Below are 20,207 nucleotides of genomic sequence, written 5' to 3' on the forward strand. Positions count from 1 at the left end.
CATTAAATATTTTAACCAAAGGACCAAGCCCTAGAGCTAGAGCTATTATATCCTCATCATCGATTACAGTTAAAATGTTCATAATCATTATGATGTACATCAGTTATTAAGTTTCTAAAACAATAATATCCCACCATTATTTTGTATAGTTTATTTACACGGTATATTTAAATTTTAAAATCAATTATGATAGACAGAGCTGTTGGTTCTCCAGGGTTGGAAATCATGGTCAGGCTTCAGTTTGGAGAAACTTCTTGATAATTCATTTTTGGAACTATTTTCTTATTAATTTACCTTGATTACCTATCATGTATGTCATTGTTTCATATATGTTCAATACAAATAAATAATGAAAAGGAATAAAATGAAAAAAAGAATAAAAACAAAATATATTATAAAACAATATATTAAATATATATTTTTCTAATATAGATACAAATACTTACATACTTTTTTAATTGATTTTAATATCTATAATATTTACAAACATAAAAATATATGTCTTATGTATTGTTTATAGGACATTATACGAACAGATTTATACATTTTGTCGATCGTTAATGATAATTACTGACAGTTATCAATGAATCAGTGAAATATATATTATTTGTTCAATGAAACACTGAAATGCTCGTTATATAACAAGAAGTACATCAGCCAAACTTTAAAAGAAAATTGGGCTAAGAATTTCTTGACTTTGTTATTCTTAAAATAAATTAATAAAATTGAATTTTTCTTAATAAAATATAATATTTACAAAAATAACTTGTTTAAAAGTCTTTAAAAACAAAATAGCACAATAGAAACTACAGTCATGAGCACCTTAATAAATTTGAAAAAACAGATACTATTTGGTCTTTAGGTTTCAACTCAAATTTAAATTCATCTACATTTTAAAAAAGATTAAGATGTTTAGTATGCATTGCATACACAATGTAATTAAATCAAAAACTTATCTCGCAATCTTAAAAATAATTTTTTGGTACAATGCAGAAAGAAGTTATAATCTTTCTTGTTTTTGTTCAAGAGCTGTAATAATAAGCAAAATATTTACAACTGGTCAATAAATAAATAAAGAGATAGAAAAAGTTTTGAAATTTGGTAACATAAATTTAACTTAACAGGTGGGACGACTTGCACCTATAAGAGTAAGATGGTGGTACCGAAAATTTCCTCAAATGGAAATATTTAAACTTGTCCCAAAGATAGGCTAAATGAAGAGTTGCTAGAGAAGAGAAATCATACAGATAAAATTGAACCATTTTAGATCAAATCATTTGGAAAATAGCAATAGCAAATAAGATTAATTAAAGCTAGGAATAGAATACAATAGAAAGCAGACCAATAATTTCAATACAATTAACATATTTTACACCAGCTAAAATAGAGAAAGAAGCTTTAATTAATGAACTGTATGGATGATATGCATAATATAAATCAATAAATAATTTTAATTTTCCTTTAAAGATCGTTTAGTATAACTGGGTTCAAGATAAAAGTAAATATCAACAATATGAGAGATATTGCTAAAAAAAAAGCAGTGAATAATGTAAATTCTACATTAAGCATGACAAAAAATTTAAATCAACATAATGCTCGAACCAGTTTGATAAATAGCCATATTTTTAAATAATCACAATAAGCATATCAAACATGACAATTTAAAAGATGTTTCATTTAAAATGTGCAAGTACCATAATGCTTTAAGACCAGTTCTTTCTGATGCAGTGAATTGCTGGATCATTTTAAAATTAATATCTGTTGGTCTTGTGCCTCCAGTCTTGGCCATGACCATGATGATGATGATGATGTCCATGGTGGTGGTGATGCCCGTGGGACCTCTTCTTTTCAGCTCTGAAGGCATCATTAATTACCAACTCACTCCCATCACGCTCAGCAGAGCTCTCCTTCCTTCCGGGAGTGCCTGGAGGCGGTTTGGTTGACTGGTGCAGGTTCTCCCAAGCCTGGCGGTAATAGCGATTCAGTCCACCCCTCGACTCTGAACCGGATGAGTCAAACGATGCCACTGTATGGCTATCTGGTGAACCTCGATGTCTGTAATGTTTGGCACTCTGGTTCCTGTTTAAAACAATAATGAACAAATATCACTATTTCAAATTCTTTCAATAGCAGCACAAAGAATGTAAAGAAAAGTAATTAAACTATAAAAGTCAACAGAAAAAAACTTTACAAGGCTAAACTTTTTAGGTATATTAAATTTTATTTTAAAATGATTAGTTCGCATTAAAATAAAATATTATAACTTTTTCATTCACAATTAAGTTTTATTCTAAATTCTGTAAGTGAAAATATAATCACTAAAAGAAAAATAAAAAAAATAAATTATAATGCAGTAGGACCTTGATTATCCAAGTAATTTGCTATAAGAATAACACTAGTCTCTATGTATCTACACTGCCTCTGCTCTTTATTTCTTCAAGAATAGTTCAATTTCATAGGCAGTGCCTTGCCTTTGAATTCTGCTTGGTTAATACAATCCAAATAAAAGAAAAAATTAATGGCCTGTTTTTACTAAAGTAAAACTTTGAAAATATAAGTATGTCTTTAAAAATAAAAAAATTCAATATTAACCTACCGGTTTATATGCATTTGTAAATCTATGTATCTGTAATATGTAATATGTATGGTTTGGTAGTCTAATATGAATGCTGTCAATATTTTGTCACGATTATCAAGGTCCTAGTGCATTAATTAATCAAATCAAATTAAATAACATTACACAATATAATCCCACGATGATCAATTTTATTTACAAGCTTGAATTTTATTTTATAATAATTTATATCATACACTATATACAATACAAGTAATAATTATATACAAACATCCTAGAACATACAAATTTCATATAAATATCTTCAAACATGTCTTCAGAAAACAAAAATAGTAAAATAAGAGATTTGTAATATTGATTTTACATAACCCATAATTATATTGTTCCATATTTTTTTTTTAATAGATTGTCAACTGTATTTGTGATAAATGGCTATCATTAAAATTTGCAAATACCTTTTTTTTTTTGCTAAATTTGACAGCAAATCAGGAGATATTCAAATGAGAATAACTAGAAGTCCTTATAAATACCACCAAAAATTACTTGACAAAATCGGCAAACACTTAAGTACAGTACAAACACTGCATGTGCGCCTGATAGTAGGTTAATTATTTAATATAACAAGCAATAATAGTTTGACTGTTACTTTATTATAATTTATGTTTGTCACAGTTATCATTTTTATTAAAAATCATGGGATTTACAAAAAAATCTTTTATCCTTTCTTTTTATCAGTCATCCTTAATTCCAACTTCTAGTTGATCAATTAATTTCTTCTTTCAATATTATAAGTGAAAACACGTTACAAAATACTTTTGATTCCACAAAGTCACAGAAGAAATGTAAACAGAGTGGAACTCCAATTACATTTTCTCTAAGACACTCCAATAATCCAGGTGTGTTGGCTTTCAATTCATCAATCAAGCTGTGGTTTCTGCAATTCTTATTCAACAATTGTTTCTATTTCATATTGTCACTTTGCAGTCTTACATGCCAAGCTGATCCCAGAAATCATGAGAAACACCATATCTCCAACTCAGCTTAGGTCTGCCAACTCAGCTATTCTTTGGTCAAAGATTTTTTTATTATTTTACTATCATTCACAGATTGGAAACAGTGTTCAGCAATATTTTAATGTTATAGAATGTATGAAACACCACCAAGATAAACTAGGCAGAGGTATAAATGAGAAGTATTCACAATCCTGATAACTTACAGGAAAAAATCAGTTTTAGTGGAGAGATAGATCGAAATCAAACAAAATTATTTAATGAACTTATTAAAAGTAAACTTGCAGGGATTGAGATGGCTATTCAAACAAGAGGAAGTAGTATGCATAATTGAAATTTTCTTTTTAAAAATCTTGAAGTACAACCTAATTTTTTTTAAGATTATGAATTATTGCAAACTTGTTCCTTATATAAATAGATTTTTACTAATTTATTTATCTGAATCGAATGAATCACAATAAATACATAGCTGAAACATAATTTCACTGAATAATATGTAAATGAAATTTTCAGCACCATATGCATGGATAAGGGTACAATGTACATACTTCTTAATGACAATAAAATGTAAAATTAAATTTATTTAAAAAACTAGAAAATTGTGTCAATTTTTGATAACTTTCAACCCTAAAAACACAATGAACATAAATGATTCATTTGTTCATTTTAATATATACTTTAAACATTCTTATGTGAGAATATAAGAGTATAGGTAGTTAGTTTTCATTCCACAACCACAACCACATTACACAAAAAATCTAATGGCAGTTAGTAAAATATTGAGTTATGAGTGAACATGCTAAACTTGCATTAAAGAGTGCTGATTTCAAAGTGAGTCAAGTAATACTGTTAGCAAAGGAAAATAGGAATGACACTGACACCACCAAGTTCACCTAGTGCCATTTATCAACAAACTTTCAAAACCAGATTAACTTTTATTTGAAAAAGTGAATCAATTCAAGCAAAATAAAAACAAACAACAATGAAAACTAGGGGAAATTACCTTTGTTTAGAGATAGTTTGTACTCTTAATGGGAACTATGGGAAGGACTCATGGTCGGTGACAGTGTCAAATAGGATTAGAGAAATATCCAGCACGGCTGTGGTAGGCTCGTGCAAACTGCCTCCTGCCGACCTGTTGGTCCGGGAAGGGCATCGCAAGCAGGGTGTACCATCTGGAAGGCATCGATCGGGAAGGGGGTGTCTTGGCCCTTCGACCGCTGTGAACACCCGTCGGTCACTACTTTAGTTCTCTACCACCCGACAGAGGGTTTTCCTTTTCTATTCAATCACTTTATTCTATTTTATACATATTCATATACAAGAGACTCCCTCTTTTAGAGTATTTTAGCAATAGAAGTAAATATATTTAAATGAATAAGAATTTGCATTAATAGAAAAACTTTTAGTCACACTAATAAAAAGCATGAAATTACAAAAATTCTTCTAATAAAGGAACAATCAAATTATTTTACAATAATTAATGTTACTGAGTTATTTTAAATCAATTAGAAAAAAAAAATAGTATGTATTATAAATTATTTTTGTAAACATTTAATCACAGTAGATAACTTTCATAAGGGGCAATTATATAACTTGATAATTTAAATCAAGTGATTTATAAATACTAGTCTAAAAGAAGAAAGAAGGGTAACTTAAATGTACCACCACATTTTCAAGATCACATTACATCAACTGCAAAAGAGAGAGTCTAATGTTTTTAACTTTAATTAAAGAAGAAAATGGAGGAAAGCAGTTCTTGAGAAAATTCTAAAGCAAATGCACTCATGCTATGTCTGCATTCCCTTTTAACCTATTTTTTTGGTTCTATTTTAACAGATAATACATCTTGTACTGTCGCAATGGCACTGGAAATTCAAAAAAACCAAGTTAAGAGCTTTGTATTCAGAATAAGAGATTTTATTTATGTTTTTTATGAAGAAGAACTCTTATTTTTAAAAATCTTTTTATATTTTAAAAAATTAGAAAACTATATCTAGAGTATAATGTTTTGGAAGACATTTTATTTAATTGAATCAATCCAGAAAATTTAAAATTTACAAGTCATGTCTACCACTGCCAATAATTGTTTATTAAATTTAATATATATTTTTTAAATTAATGTAAGTTTTCTCGTGCTTATAATGAATAAAGACATTAAAAAATCAGATTAGTTTTCTTTTATAAATATAAAATAAAAAACACCTTTTCGAAATCAGCTAAAACCTGGTATTTAACTAGTAGCAAGCTAACTCTGAAGAACTCATAAAAGAAATGTAAATCATCAGTTCATGGTATATTACTGAACTAGTGTTACATGGAAACCTTTCTTTTATCTCCACAACAAACCTTTTGAGTACTAAGTCCAGGATGTAAATCATGAAAGTTTTCACCCCACATCTTAACAGCTCTTTTTTTTTTTTTAATTTGAAAGAGGTATTGGCTTTGCCTGCTCAAATACAGGTAGGCAAAATTCACACTACAGTCCTCATGGACTTTTTGTGTCAAGTTATAGAAAGTCAAAGTTACCTAACCTAAGTTTATGGAGAAAAGCAGATCGATCTAAGTGCTTTGAAGAGGATATACATAAGTACATCTGTATCAGGACTAATATATCTTCTCTAAAGATCCCACTCCAAATTAATTTAATTTTTCACAACTAGATGACACTAGCAATTTATGTTAATGATTGACATAGAAGAGTGAATTTATTAAGCCTGCAATTAAAGAGAATTTGATATGGAACAGTCAACTACGGGATTCAAAATAATCGAGAAGCTATTTAAATAAACAAAGAACGATAAAAACTAAAGAACAAAGAAATAATAAGGTTGAGGAAGATAGAGCACATAAATGACCAGTGTATATCTCTGTAACTTATTCGGTAACTCATTTATTTATCATAAAAGGTTTTTAGGATTTAAAACACATTTTCAGTACAATGCTATGAATATGACTATGTTTAGTTATAAGTAATTATGTTGGTAATTTGAGGATAAATCTATAATTTAAATGGGTTATGAAATCTAGGATTGGTAAGCTACTGCAGAGTAATTATGTTGATGAAATTTACTTCCAATGACCACCACATTTTGGAATATATCAATAAAATTTTTATCAACAAATACAGAGAAAATTAAAAATGAGAGGTTAATATTTATTCAATAGAATATCAGTTATCACATAACTATTAAGATATATATTAATCTAGATAAGAAATTTTTTTGAATTTACCAATAGTTACATTTTATAATAGTTTACAATTTAGAATGTGTATCAAATAATTCACCAATTCATAAATCATAATTCACCAAACATCAAAAAATAAAAAAAATAGTGAGATTCGGATTGAAAACAGCAAAAGCAAAAAGCAAATATTTTAATTGGATCATCCAATTCAGCAGCTATGAAGCAAAGCAACTTACTATAAATCTAATAAAAAAATATAATAATGGGAAATAAAATTGATTTTAAATCAATATTGAATAATGTTTAGAATTCATTCGTTGTTGGAACTGAGAATATTACTTGTATATATCGTTTCACCAAAAATAAGTTTATAATAAATAATATCTCCTCATAAATATATTTTATTTAAGATAGTAAATTATCATCTCATTATTCCACTTGATTTTGATTAGACTATTAGAATAAAATTATTGTTTTCACCAGAAGCTCCTCAGGTTAACAAGAAGCTTCTCTGGCTACAGAATCTGAATTTACTTTTTTGATTTCTGAATACGAAGAATTTTTTCTAAACATATCTACAAACCCTTGTAAAATCATTAAATAATTAATTAAATAAATAGCAGCAGAATTATAATATTTGGAATTAAAGCAAAGCTAAAAATAAAACATGGCTGATAGCTTTACATAATAAATTTACAACCAATATGGTAGGACATGTAAGTTTAAATAGATCTCAAAATACGAATTCGAATACATAATTGAAACATCAGTGGAGGAATATATTACAAATGATTAGTGCACAATGTTGGGCTTAGAATCAATATGGCCTATTTGAAAATATATATTTTTAATGGAATAATTTTCCTGTGCCACTGCCATAGTAAGGATCAATAAAAAAATTCACTATTTTTTTAGTTAAGTTACTCTGAACATTTTAGCATATTAATCTTTGAACCTAGGTCTATTAAAGGTAAATAACCTAAGATAAAAATTGGAAAATTAAGCTTAATAAATAACACAGAAAAGAAAAGATGACAGCGAAGTGAGGAAAAATATTAGTATTTAACCAACTGCCATTCTACAAATAGTGTTAAAACAAATAGTCAAAGGAGGAAGAACAACATAAAACAAAAAGGATTTAAAAAAGCATTTAGCAATAAATGTTTGGAAAGGCGAACAAAAAACACAAAGGTTAGTAATTTAAAAAGACTCCACACATACCTTTTAATTAATATAACAACTGTAGTAACAACTGCTGCCAGGAAGACAAACCCTCCGAATATTCCAAGGGCAATTATAGCACCTAAATTGAAAAATATAAAAGAATTAATTACATAATATGTTTTCTTATTAAGTTTAAAATTCTAATAAAACTAAAACTGAAAATTCCTTTGATAAAGTTCTATATAATCCGAAACAAAAGGAGTTAAGCTACAGATGAAATATTTTAAACAATGTCTCTATTCTATTAAGTGATAGATATTAATGTGACTTAGGACACATAATTTAAATTTTACAGCCCAATAAATTTTGGATTTATAGTTTTACAAGAAACTCCTATCACTTTGATTCTGAACAGAACAATTGTAATGGGTTTGTGGCAGGTCTTACATAATTTTTTTTTACACACGCCACTTATATTCCCCAAAATTGAATTTATAATAAGACTTAAAATACATAATTTAACTTTGACACCTGAATAATTAATAGCTTATAAAATTCATACCTAGATTCAGTTTGGCACCAAGCATTGTCCTATCTTCATGTAAAGAGTGACTTGGTAAATCAATTCCAGCAATATCGTTCCTAACATCAGCAATGTCGGGCCGATTGGCGACTACAACATGGGGGACATGCTTAGTCTCACTCAGCCTGTTGTCTATCTCAGGATCAGGTGTTATTGGCTTAGGTGTTGGGATTCTCACAGGGGAGAAAGGTCTCGGTTTTTCTCTAATAACTGCTGGTCTTATTGTTGTCACTCGAGTCACAGGATTCACTGTTGGAGGTAAAGCTGGTCTCGCTTGCTCTGGAAAAATGTTGAGAAAATAAATAATCACATCACTAAAATTAAGGTTTATTTTTGTTATATATTAGCAAAAAAATAATCAATATATTCCAATAAATAATTCTTTTTTACTTTTAACATAATAAATCTAAACTTTTCTTCAAATTAAGATGTTATTTAAATTTATTTTTGTATAAATTCAGTTACCTTTACAAACCGGAGCAGCTTTATCATATTTGCCAGTTGGAAGGCATGTGATTTGTTTAGGTCCAACCAGGCGGTACCTAGGAGAAGCACAGGAATATTCAACCACTGTGCCGGGGATCGTAACATTGTTAGACAGGAACATATCACCATTTTCAACAACTGGTGGTTCGCCGCAAAGAATTGCTAAAGTAATTAATAAAAAATAGATAATTATTATGTTTTGTTTAAAGCATAGGTTATGAAAAAAATAATAAAAGAAGATGTACATGATTCAAAGACAATAAGTAAAATACATACGTTGACACCTTGGTGGCGGACCGTCCCACCTCTCATCCAAGTCACAGGTCAGTTGTGCTCTACCAGACATCTTATAGCCTTCTTCACACGAGTACAAGACCTGACTTTGATAACCCACAGTACCATTGAGGAGTCGATATCCACCATTAGGGATATCAGCTGGGAACCCACATTCGATTCCTGAAAATAATTGTTGGTATATTATCCCTATATCGTAACATTTGTGATCTAAGGTATAGTATACAACTTTTATACATACATAACAATTTACTTACAAGTTAGATTAACTATGAATTGATACTGCTTCTGTACTATTGTGCATCATGATATAAAATCAAATTTCAAAAATAAAAAAAGAACTCATAAATGAAATAAAACAACTCACTCTTGCACACAGGTGGAAATTCATTATAAAACCCAGTTGGTAGGCATACTCGACTGCTAGGTCCCACCAGTAAATGTCCTTCATCACAATTATATTCTATTGCAGCTCCAACGTTGAAATTTTCTGCAATCATTGTTGAATTTGGTGGTTGTTCTGGCCTACCACATGCCTTAGGTTCTGAAAGGATAAAATTGCAAAATAGTAGTGTGATAATATATGAGAAATTATGAATTTTAAAAAATATGGATTTGTAAATTAACTCACGGTGTTGACATATGTAGTTTATTTTTGCATTACAATTAGTATCCGACCAAAGCCAACCTTTGGAACCATCAAATCTTGCACAGTCTTCATCACCCCCGGGTAAGTTCCAGAAGGAAACAGTTACATCTTCACCATTAATCCATTTCCAGTTATTTCTGTCTTTGTGGTCTCTGACTGCTCCCATCCAATACTGGCTACTTGTGTCACTTCTGTTAAATAAAATTTTGTTTTAGGAAACTTTATTTATTAAAAATTCATAATTCAGCAATGAAACCATAAATTCATAACTAAATTACCAGTCTGATTTATGACAGATCAACAAATTAATTTAGAATTAGTTTAATATACAATATATTATTATGGTATGAACAATAGGCTTGAGAAGTATTATCTCTACTTGTTTATTCTGTAATAATTAAAATTACTATTCACATAGAATGCAGAACTGACAAATAATTCTTTTAGGCTTGGACCCGATAATATGTTTTAACAGCGAAGTATTCTATAGTAAACCTCAATTAGTATAACCTTAAACAGTTAATTATCAACTACAATTACAAATATTAAAGGTTTTACTTTTGAATCATCTAATATTATTTTCCTTTTTTGAAAATGTTTTTAATTTGATTATTTTTGTATTAACATTTTAATAAATAGATTGTAAAATGCTGATTGAGTTGTTTTAATTCTATAGACATAAATATTGAGCATTTCCACAAAATAGATGCTGAGAAATTTTCCCTAACCCAAGTTTTTTCCCTTCTCAAAGACTCTCTTGGTTAAGAATAAAGTTTTCATAAATACCTATGCCTGCGCCATAATTCCCAGCTAATGAATCCTTGGAGTGCTGGATTACTCTCATCCACGAGAGTTCCTCCTCGATTACGACAAAATGCAAGAGCTTCTTTTAGGGGAAGAGGCTGCCTGTTGTAGAATATGTAGCACTTCCCATTGTAAGTAGCTGTGCTGCCGGGTGGTTGGTCTCTGAATTGTGGACATCTTTCAATGGGGAGAGCCTGAAAAGTGATTACATTAATAAATAATACTATTCTAAGATGCTATATCATTTACTATGTAGATATAGTTTGTAGAAACCTACTTAGTAAATAAAAAATCTTACTATTGAATTGGCTTTACAGAGAGTTTATATGGTCTGTATAACGTTAACTACTTATTAAAAAGTATGTAATTGTAAAAAAAGTTAGTTCAAAAAAATTATATCCAATAATGAAACAAGACCAACCAAACATGTTTTCACCACATTAATGATATTTTCACACAATTAATCGGTTCTTAATATCTCCAAAGATTAAGCAAAGACCTTATTTTTGACTAAACTTCTTGAAAAAAAACAACATAATATTCCAGTACAACACAATTTGGTAAGCATTATAAAAATTTCTAAGTAGTTCTTTATTTGCTCACTAATAAAAAAAAAATACTATTTTTTATTTGTAAATCCTAAAGCACTAATGGGAAATTTGGGAACAAATATATAATTTAAATTTGAATTTAGAATAAGAATTTATTATATTTTGCTTTTGCTGCATTTTATAGTATTGTCAAAAGCCAAGATTTTTCAAATATAATTGATTTTTCTCTTTTATTTTACTTTTGTTATTTTTTGTTAAATGAGAATAAGAATTTATTTTATTATTTTGTTGATAGATTTTGTATTCATTTGTACTGTAGTCAATGTATGAATTAAGTTATTTTTATTTTTTGGTTAGAATTGTTTGATTTTAACTCAGTTATTCTGGAGGGACCATGCCCCAAAATAAAATTGATTTTCTGTCTATTTATCTATCTAATTTATTTTATTTTTTTAAGATAGTCAATTTTTTGAAGGATTCAACAAAATCGTCTAAAATAATACTAGTAATGTTTTGTTTATATAATTTTTTAACTAATGTATATCAGTCTCGGAGAAAATTTTTTTTTTTTTTTAATTAAATTTTGTCTTTATGGTTCTGAAAATAATCTGAACAAGCAACAACATTAAGAAAATTTCCTACCCGTTATGAAATGTTTAAAAACTTATGTCCAAAAAAAAAATTGACATAATGTGAATCTTCAGAACTGCATTATTTAAGCAATAGAATTCTATTTTTTATTAATAATTAGCTATAACAGAACCAACTTTTTAGATCATAACTTTCTTTTAACCTAGTTTCGCTATGCAATTATAATTAATAACAATGAGAAATATATATCATGCTTGTAAACCTAAACAATTGAAAGTTTCCCTTTCATTAAAAAGACACCATGAGAAAGATGCAATAAAGAAAAGAAAATGATGGCCTACATGCAGTTCATTATTTTTCAATTGTGTGCAAAAAATAATTAAAGATTAAGGGTGTAATTTTCAAAATTAGCTAGTATATCTTTTTTTGAAATCAATTCTTCTGAAAGCTAAAATTTTTTAGTTGAATATTTATGTTCTAAAATGGTTGGTCAATTTTTTTTATTTAATTAGTTAATTTGTCTTTCAATTTATTTAAATACTCAATAATATTAATTAACTCTGAAAAAATCTATAAAATTAATAGTCTTGAAAGTTTTTATCATAAATAATTTTTTTCAACACATTTCAAAATTTTTATCATTATAATATTGAAGTTTAACTGAGAGTTATCTCAGGAATTTTTATAAAATGGACTGGGAGAATTAAGAAAAGTATTTTTTTCGATTTTAAAATGATTAAGATAAAAATTACCAATGGCATAAATGATACATTTGGTATCAATTTAAAGGTTTTTTACTCAATATATAATCCTTGAGAATGAGGAATTGAGATTTCCACTTGGGGAATCAAGTTAAAATGAAATCTCACAAATAATAGTAAAATTGATAACATAGTAAAATACCAGCAATAAAACTTTGTGTAGACACAAAGGAAAAAAAAAAAGATTTATTGCTGGTCAAGATAGGTTTGCATTTAATTTCTCATAAAATAAAATCTTTCTTGATTCTCTTGAAAAAAATTTTTATTATGTTTTGCTTTTTTATGACCTTAACTAACCAATACATATTTTTACAGTTAGTGAAAACAGGTTTATTAGTTTAGGAAAAAAGTAGTCCTTAGAATTGGAAAGGAATGATGATTGCATTTTTAACAAAAACCTTTTTTTTTTTTTTGTTCTTACTATTTTTTTTTCTCAATATTTACCACTTAAGGTTGATGTTAGGATTTTCAATCCCTCCACAGTTTTTTTAATACTAATTTTAGAAAATAATTATTAATATCAGATATAAGATGAACATAATTCTGGTATTGAATTACTATTTTTTAGAGCCTTCAATATTCGCTAATATTCAGATTACACACGACAAACTTTAAAGTTAAAAGCTGAGCTTATTGAACAGAGGCTTAAAAAATGACACTGTTGAAGTAAGCATTCTGACACTGAAATTTTAAATAGGAAGAAATAAAAAAAAAGTTATATTTTTTATTTATCAAAGCCTTTGCTTCAATATTTTATTTAAGTTATGTATTAATGTGGCAAGAAACATTTTTTTCTTCAACCCTATTTGGCAAAAAAAAAAAAAAAACTTTTACATTAATTATACAAACCAGAGGTCTCAAAACAAGTAAAATCTTTTTTTTTTTAAATCATTCCTAAATATTTTTAATTTAATGAACAGTATAAATTGAAGAGCATATTATTCTATAATTACTGTGTACTAACTAATTGCCAATGAGGCAAAAAAAGGCCCATATTTTGGAAAAATTTCTCTAATTTAAATAATGTGCGATTAATTTTTTTTTTCAGTTTTGTAGGTAGTTTTAAGGATGATGAGCATAGAATGAAAAATGAACGAAAAAGTAGGTTTTTCTTGAATAAAATGAACTTCGGGAGAAATGTACGTTAAATACTTCAATGTATACATTTTATTATACCCACTAGCTTAGGTAAAAATTGAATCATTTTCTGAAAAAAAAAGAAAAAAAAAAAAAGGCGCAATTATTTCTTTACGTGAAAAAACAAAAATAGGAAAGCTGCCATTGTTTATTCTCATTTGCCAGTTTTCATTAAAGTAATAACAAATTGGTGTAAATGACATTTTTTTTCAAGGCTCTTGGTCTAAATAATCAGTCGGATGTTTTAAGATTTCAATTACATTAGGTTAGACAAATCCCGAGAATATAAACTTACAAAACTTATCTTTAGAGATAGGATTTTCGTGCAATTGCATCTTTTGTTGTAAGCGTTTACATATAAATGACAATATTTATTTATTTAATTATTTTTTTCTTATTTAATTTCTAGTTTAAAGTTGATAAATTTGTGGTAAAGCATTGAATAACATATGAAGAGTTGAAAGTAAAGTAAACACAAGTGGCAAATTTTCTTGGAACAGTATTAACTGATGGTTTCGGGCATCTAAAAGGTCTCTTAATTATGTCTTAAATGTGCTTGTAGTAGAGAATGTTCAGCGTTATTCTTTTTAACTTGGATAATCAATCCGCATCATACCCTTACATTCTTCGGTCTGATTAAGCGAATTATTGAAAATTTAAAATTATCCGTTCAATTATCGACAAATATTTACCTGGTCGGTATAGACGAAGGCTTCACATATCGAGAGCTGGTTGGTGGGGCCGGTGGACTCCAAGTGTACGCTAACGAAGGCGCCAGGCATGGGCGGGTTGCAAGGCAAGAACAGTGGTTTTCCTTCCTCGAGGTAGCCGGTGAATCTGTTGCAGATGGGGTTAGTGGCCAAGTCAGGTCTGTTGTTACCGACCCGAACTACAATTGTAGCTGGCTTGTTTTTACCTGAAACAAAAATATTAATAATTTATTCGTATTGAAAGACAAAGCAGGATTCTTCAACCAAAAATCAATTTATCCACTTTTGAAAAGTGAATATTAAAAAAAATGTTATGGCAGCATCTCAAAAAGATAAGTTCAGTGTTTATGGAAAATGTTGACTAGTAACATATGTTTGACACGGACAAATTTTAATTATGGAATAAACTAAATGAGTTTTGGACGTAGAATTTTAATTTATAAAAAAAAATCTTTACTTACATAGACAAAACATTTGAAAGGAAACTCCTCAAATATCGGAATAATAACTCATCACAGTAAAACAACCTGCTTTTCAAAATTAAGATTAATCGATATGAACCAATATGATTTTAAACCCCTCATTTAAAGAAAAAGATTCTTAATATTCGTGAACGACAGCAGTTTAGCCTTGCCAGTAAAAGATATGTGAATGTTTTTTTATTGATAACACTGAGACATTGTTAGAATGTCGTGGAATTATAGCATTTAAATAAAATTTATGAAGTGTTCCTACTGATGAATTAAAAATATTATAAAACTACATTCTGTAAAATGTACTATATATAAAATTACTACCTGTATACGACAAATTTTTCAGTGAAAGTTTCAAAAATTTTTTTTTTTATTTAATATTTTATAGAGTTAATATTTCATAATATTGTAGGAAACTAAAATTTAAAAAAAAAATTGCTTATTTATTGTCACTCTTGTGATAATAAATAAGAAAATCGTTAAATATTTAAAGTGATGAAATAGGAGTGTAAATGTTTATAACCGACTTGGGCATAGAAGCCTGCAATTGATTTTTTCTTTAAAACTTGGAAAATTAAATTTGAATGGTCACCATAATATATTTCTGAGAGAAAAGTATAAAAAGAAATTTTTGTTTCAATTTAAGTTGCCCTCACATAAAAGATTAATATATAATATATTAAAAAACGAATAGTTAAACATATCGGAGTTGTGATGTTAGACAAACTTAACACATAAAGTAGATTTGTAGAGATGTAGGGGCATTTTGCAAAAATTGTAATTATTTTCAGAATTGTTGCTGGCCACATTCTTGTTCCAAGTAATTCAATTAAAAATAACCAATGGGAGTGGATATCCCATTAATTAATGTATTTTTATAGAATACTGTGTACTTACCGCCCTAAGCTGTAACCGACTAGAATATATTCTGTAATTAGCTCCTGAAACCAGGTCGAAAGCAGCGACCCACAGTGGTGGGTCAAAAACCTTCAAATTGCACTTATTTTATTTTTGATATTATTTTCAGATGTAAAAATATAAATCCTATCTTTTATCTCATTAAAATCATTTTTCCCTATAAATAAAATGTTATTAAGATTCATAGTTATTTGATTATTGTTCTCACCTTATTTTGGTTACACCTTCCAAGAAGGCCCCTGCCTTCATACGTCTCAATACGTCAATGAAACACACTAAAGTTGCTCCAATATGTACACTTTTATGGGAAGATAGTCTCATCACAAAGGTCAATAAAGATAATTTTTTTTCTAGTCTATCAAAAATGCGCAAAAACGAATTTTCCAGTATTAAATTGGAAGTAGCCGAAGAAATTTAAAAAAAAAAATTCATTTATAGGTATTTGAGTGTAAGAAACCACACTTATCGACATAATTAACACAGTTTATTTTGGAGGGTTTTCCACACTTCCCACTACTGAGCGACACTCCCTACTAGAAGTTCGAGGTAGGTTTTAGTAAGTAAACATGTATTAATGATAAGTCTCATCGAACTTGGAGAGATCATTGACCGTACAACCCACAGTCATTAGCTATATTTCTCTACCTGCCAACATCAACAAGATCGAACCCAACACAAACCCCCATCCTACGTCTCGGTTTTCCTCAATGTTGGTCTGGCCCTGATCACCTGACGTTTATAGATCTAGTAAGTGTTTGTTTAAAATGCCAACTTAAGAACTCGTCAAGACCAGCCTCTATGTTACATGATATTGATCAAGACATGAGCTGATACTATGACTTTCAAAACTGAAAAATATAGTCCCAGTGTGGAGGAGGAATGAGACCTCAGTCCTAGAAGTGATTCCGTTAGTTGGCCGCTTTGTCAGGGAACCATTTAGGCGGTTGGCTATAATAGCATCTTTCGGACTGTGGACGTCGTCGTATCTGGACCAGTGGTGGCTCAACGGTACTTACAGTTAGCTACAGTTGGATTTGGAGTGTCAATCTGATTACGACACAGAATGGTACCAAGAGACACTTATACTAATGAGAGTATCAAGAGGAATGGGAAGTTAAAATAATTGGTTTCAATTCTTTAACATCTGATATATTCAAGCAATTGTTTCTGAAATGCACGGTCCCACAGTCAGCTATTACTCTTTGTATTACACAAAATGCATAGGTATCTACTGAGGACATGCAGATCTTAATAATATACATATATCATCCTAAATGCAACCAAATCAATCAAAACCTGCACAAACCAGGGGCATGCGCAGAATTATGTTTTAGGTAGGAATTATATAAGAATGCCAGTATTATTGAAAATACATAAGTAATACTCAAAATACAAAAGTAATGCTTCAGTACAAATATCATTCAAACTGCATATTAAAGAAGTGAACATTACTCAAAATACAAAGCTTATGTTGGTAGGTATAAAATTCATATTGTTTACTGGATTTCGTGATATATCTCGCTTAATAAAGGGCTTAAGACTAGTTTGGTCTAAATTTTGGAATTTAGAGGTGCACATAGTGGAGCCCATGTCGTCAGAAATTTCTTTTGAGCACATATTCAACATCCTACCTTTATCCAATAATTCTCCAGAGCATGTAACCCCGGAATTTTCGACGGATTACGGTAATTTTTACAATAAATTGTTTGAGAGAATTCAAATTTATATCGGTAAAAATATTGACCAGAATATTTTCAAAAAGGCCCTAATCTATAGCTAAAGTTCTTCAGGCCACCGATGGTATTTATAATATCAAGATTTATATTATAATTTATAAACATTTCATCCTCCCCCCCTCATTCTTCTGTTATGCTTTTCTACAATTAATATTATTGTTAGGGTGCTCTATCAACTCTGGGCGGAGATATTTTTGGTAACATCATACATTATTTTGTTTAATTTTGATTAGAAATTTTTTTTTTATGTATTTACAATTCTTATTTTTAATTACTTTTTTTTTCTCCGGCATAAATGCATTGGTACATAATGTTTAATTATTTTCTCAATATTTATGTCTATTTATCTTTGAAAATATATTTTCTTTTTAGCATATTTACAATTAATTTCCCTATATATTTTTTATGGAACCATAATCCTTTCTTGAAATTTTTTACCAATGTTGTTATATTTTACTTTTTACTGTGATATTATTATTGTTTCCATCATTTCTTTCTGTTCTATATCTAAAAACATCATTAAAGACTGGAAAAGTTAATATAACTAAATACTTTCAATAGATTATTTACTACAACCCAGAAGTCTGTAAATTAACTAGTTAACATTTTGATACAGATTCTTGGAGTTGGATAGCAATAAATAAATAAATGAGTTAATTACATGGAAAATTATATCCCTATTAATTAAGTAGTGCCTGCCATGAACAATTCGTTAATAAAGTGGTTAACGAAATTTTTAAAAAAAGCAAAACACATAATTATGTTGACAATGTGAACACGTCCATTACTGGAAGGCCATTAAAAGTTATGTACCCTATAATTATTTATGTATTTATTAATTAAAAATCAATGGTCCAATTTTAAGAAGATATAAATTGCTTAATTGGGTTTCATGTATATTAATTGGACGACAAACTGTTCATACGAAAGGCCATTTTCAAGCTCGCCTTGTATTTGTTTTATATTTTACAGAAATCAATTGTGATGTGTATTATAATAAACCTAGTTCATTCGTGTATGAATATTATTATAACGCGAATATTCTGATTTCCTGTTTCTTCACGAAAAGTTTCGAAAAAAATTCATAAATGAAACTTAACATTTTCAAATATATTTCTGATGATTGATAGATTCATTGAATGGACGAGAACTAGCTGCAAACGAAAGTTAATAGTCGATAACTTTTTTTTACAAAATGGGGTTTAACTGCTCACTTTCACCATTGGAAAAGAAGTGGAAATCTTAAGAAATTTTCCTTAAAGCATCGATTTTCTGTTCAGTGATCTGTTTTATAAATATTTTGAAGATCTGCTGAGGAATTCAACATTATTTATTGTAAATATTTCAGCTAGTGAACTTAATATTAGCGTAAATAGAAAAGAAATTCCGGTATACCTATCCTAAAAAAAAAGAATTATCTTTCAAGAAGATTTTTTTTTCATATGTAAATTTCTAGATGAAAGAAAAGGATCTTATGAACTTGAAAAACAAATATATATATCTTAATGAGAACTATCAAAACAAAATATGATTTAATGTGCTCCTGTAGAATTTTATTTTGAAATAGTTTGTTTTTATGAGCCATTAACAGTTGAGTGGAACGGATAGATAAACGTAAGGTATCAAAAATACAGGTCAAAAAGGAGAAAGTAAGAAAGTGTATGTAAATCATCAACGAGGTAAGTATACATCATTTATTTATTGTGACATTTTTTATTTTAATGCCATTTCCTAGAATGAAATTGACTTCCTTGGGAAACATAAAATAAGTTATAATATCCTTTCACATTTTAATAGTCTGATAAAGAGATAAATACCTTAATTTATCTCCAATTATCTGTAAATGGATATGTATAAGTAGATGGTATGATGTATAATAATGGATATGTATAAGTAGATGGTATGATATTTATAAGTTCGCCAACTGATTTAAGCAATATTCTGAATTAGAAGTTTCTTAACCATTATTCATAATAATTTTAGTAACAATCTGTAAATATTTGGTTTATTTGTTATTATTGTCTGCCATGAAAAATGTATAAGAATCCTTGTTTCATTTAAGGAAACTTGAAGTAGGTTCTCCATGTTCTGTATCTTGTCCTGGTATGTACCCCAAGATTTTATTCTTTTGAATATAGCGATTACGGCGTTATGAATATATAATAAAATATACTTGAGAATGAAATTCCATTTTTCCAATTTTTTTTTCATTTTCTGTTGGCACTACAAATACAAAGAAGCACATAGTACGGCCCAAGACCTTCATTTAGGGCTGTAAGATGAACATCTTACAGACTATTGCTTACAGGAGTAAAGTTAGTATGGTATCATGTGCAACCCGTGTGAAACCATAGCTCCATAACTGGCCTCTTATGAGCTAATTAGGCAGATTCCACCGAAGTTGGATTCAAAGGTAATAGTGAATCAGATCCACGGATTATGGCCGTTCGGGGTCAGCAAAATAGTCTCCGATTTTCAGCTATATAAGATTCTGGAAAACCACAACGAAATTTCCTATTAAATTAAGGTATTAATTGTATTGCATAAAGGTGTGAATGTATATTTATTTTATTTTT

The 20,207-nt window shown here is 28.7% G+C and overlaps 1 protein-coding gene across 2 annotated transcripts in view; it reads right to left on the reverse strand.

The window, feature by feature from the left end:
* Window positions 1-527: 527 nt before the first annotated feature.
* Window positions 528-20,207, reverse strand: part of LOC106681874 (uncharacterized) — a 176,829-nt gene continuing 157,149 nt past the window's right edge. The window contains exons 4-13 of one of the 2 annotated variants that reach the window (XR_010844997.1): window positions 14,487-14,710; window positions 10,737-10,948; window positions 9,933-10,141; window positions 9,669-9,845; window positions 9,284-9,463; window positions 8,987-9,169; window positions 8,501-8,800; window positions 7,996-8,077; window positions 4,589-4,805; window positions 1,957-2,079 (exon numbers count right to left, since the gene is read on the reverse strand). Coding sequence is in view for 1 of the 2 variants with exons in the window: in XM_014422420.3 (XP_014277906.1) it covers window positions 1,752-2,079; window positions 7,996-8,077; window positions 8,501-8,800; window positions 8,987-9,169; window positions 9,284-9,463; window positions 9,669-9,845; window positions 9,933-10,141; window positions 10,737-10,948; window positions 14,487-14,710 (1,895 nt within the window). In the remaining variant the exon portion in view is untranslated. Of the gene's footprint in view, window positions 2,080-4,588; window positions 4,806-7,995; window positions 8,078-8,500; window positions 8,801-8,986; window positions 9,170-9,283; window positions 9,464-9,668; window positions 9,846-9,932; window positions 10,142-10,736; window positions 10,949-14,486; window positions 14,711-20,207 lie in introns of both variants that reach the window. The other variant, XM_014422420.3, reaches the window with a different exon arrangement.

Source organism: Halyomorpha halys, unplaced genomic scaffold (genome assembly GCF_000696795.3).
Source record: "Halyomorpha halys isolate HHAL.00 unplaced genomic scaffold, Hhal_1.1 Scaffold372.1, whole genome shotgun sequence".
NCBI classification, from domain to species: Eukaryota; Metazoa; Arthropoda; class Insecta; order Hemiptera; family Pentatomidae; genus Halyomorpha; species Halyomorpha halys.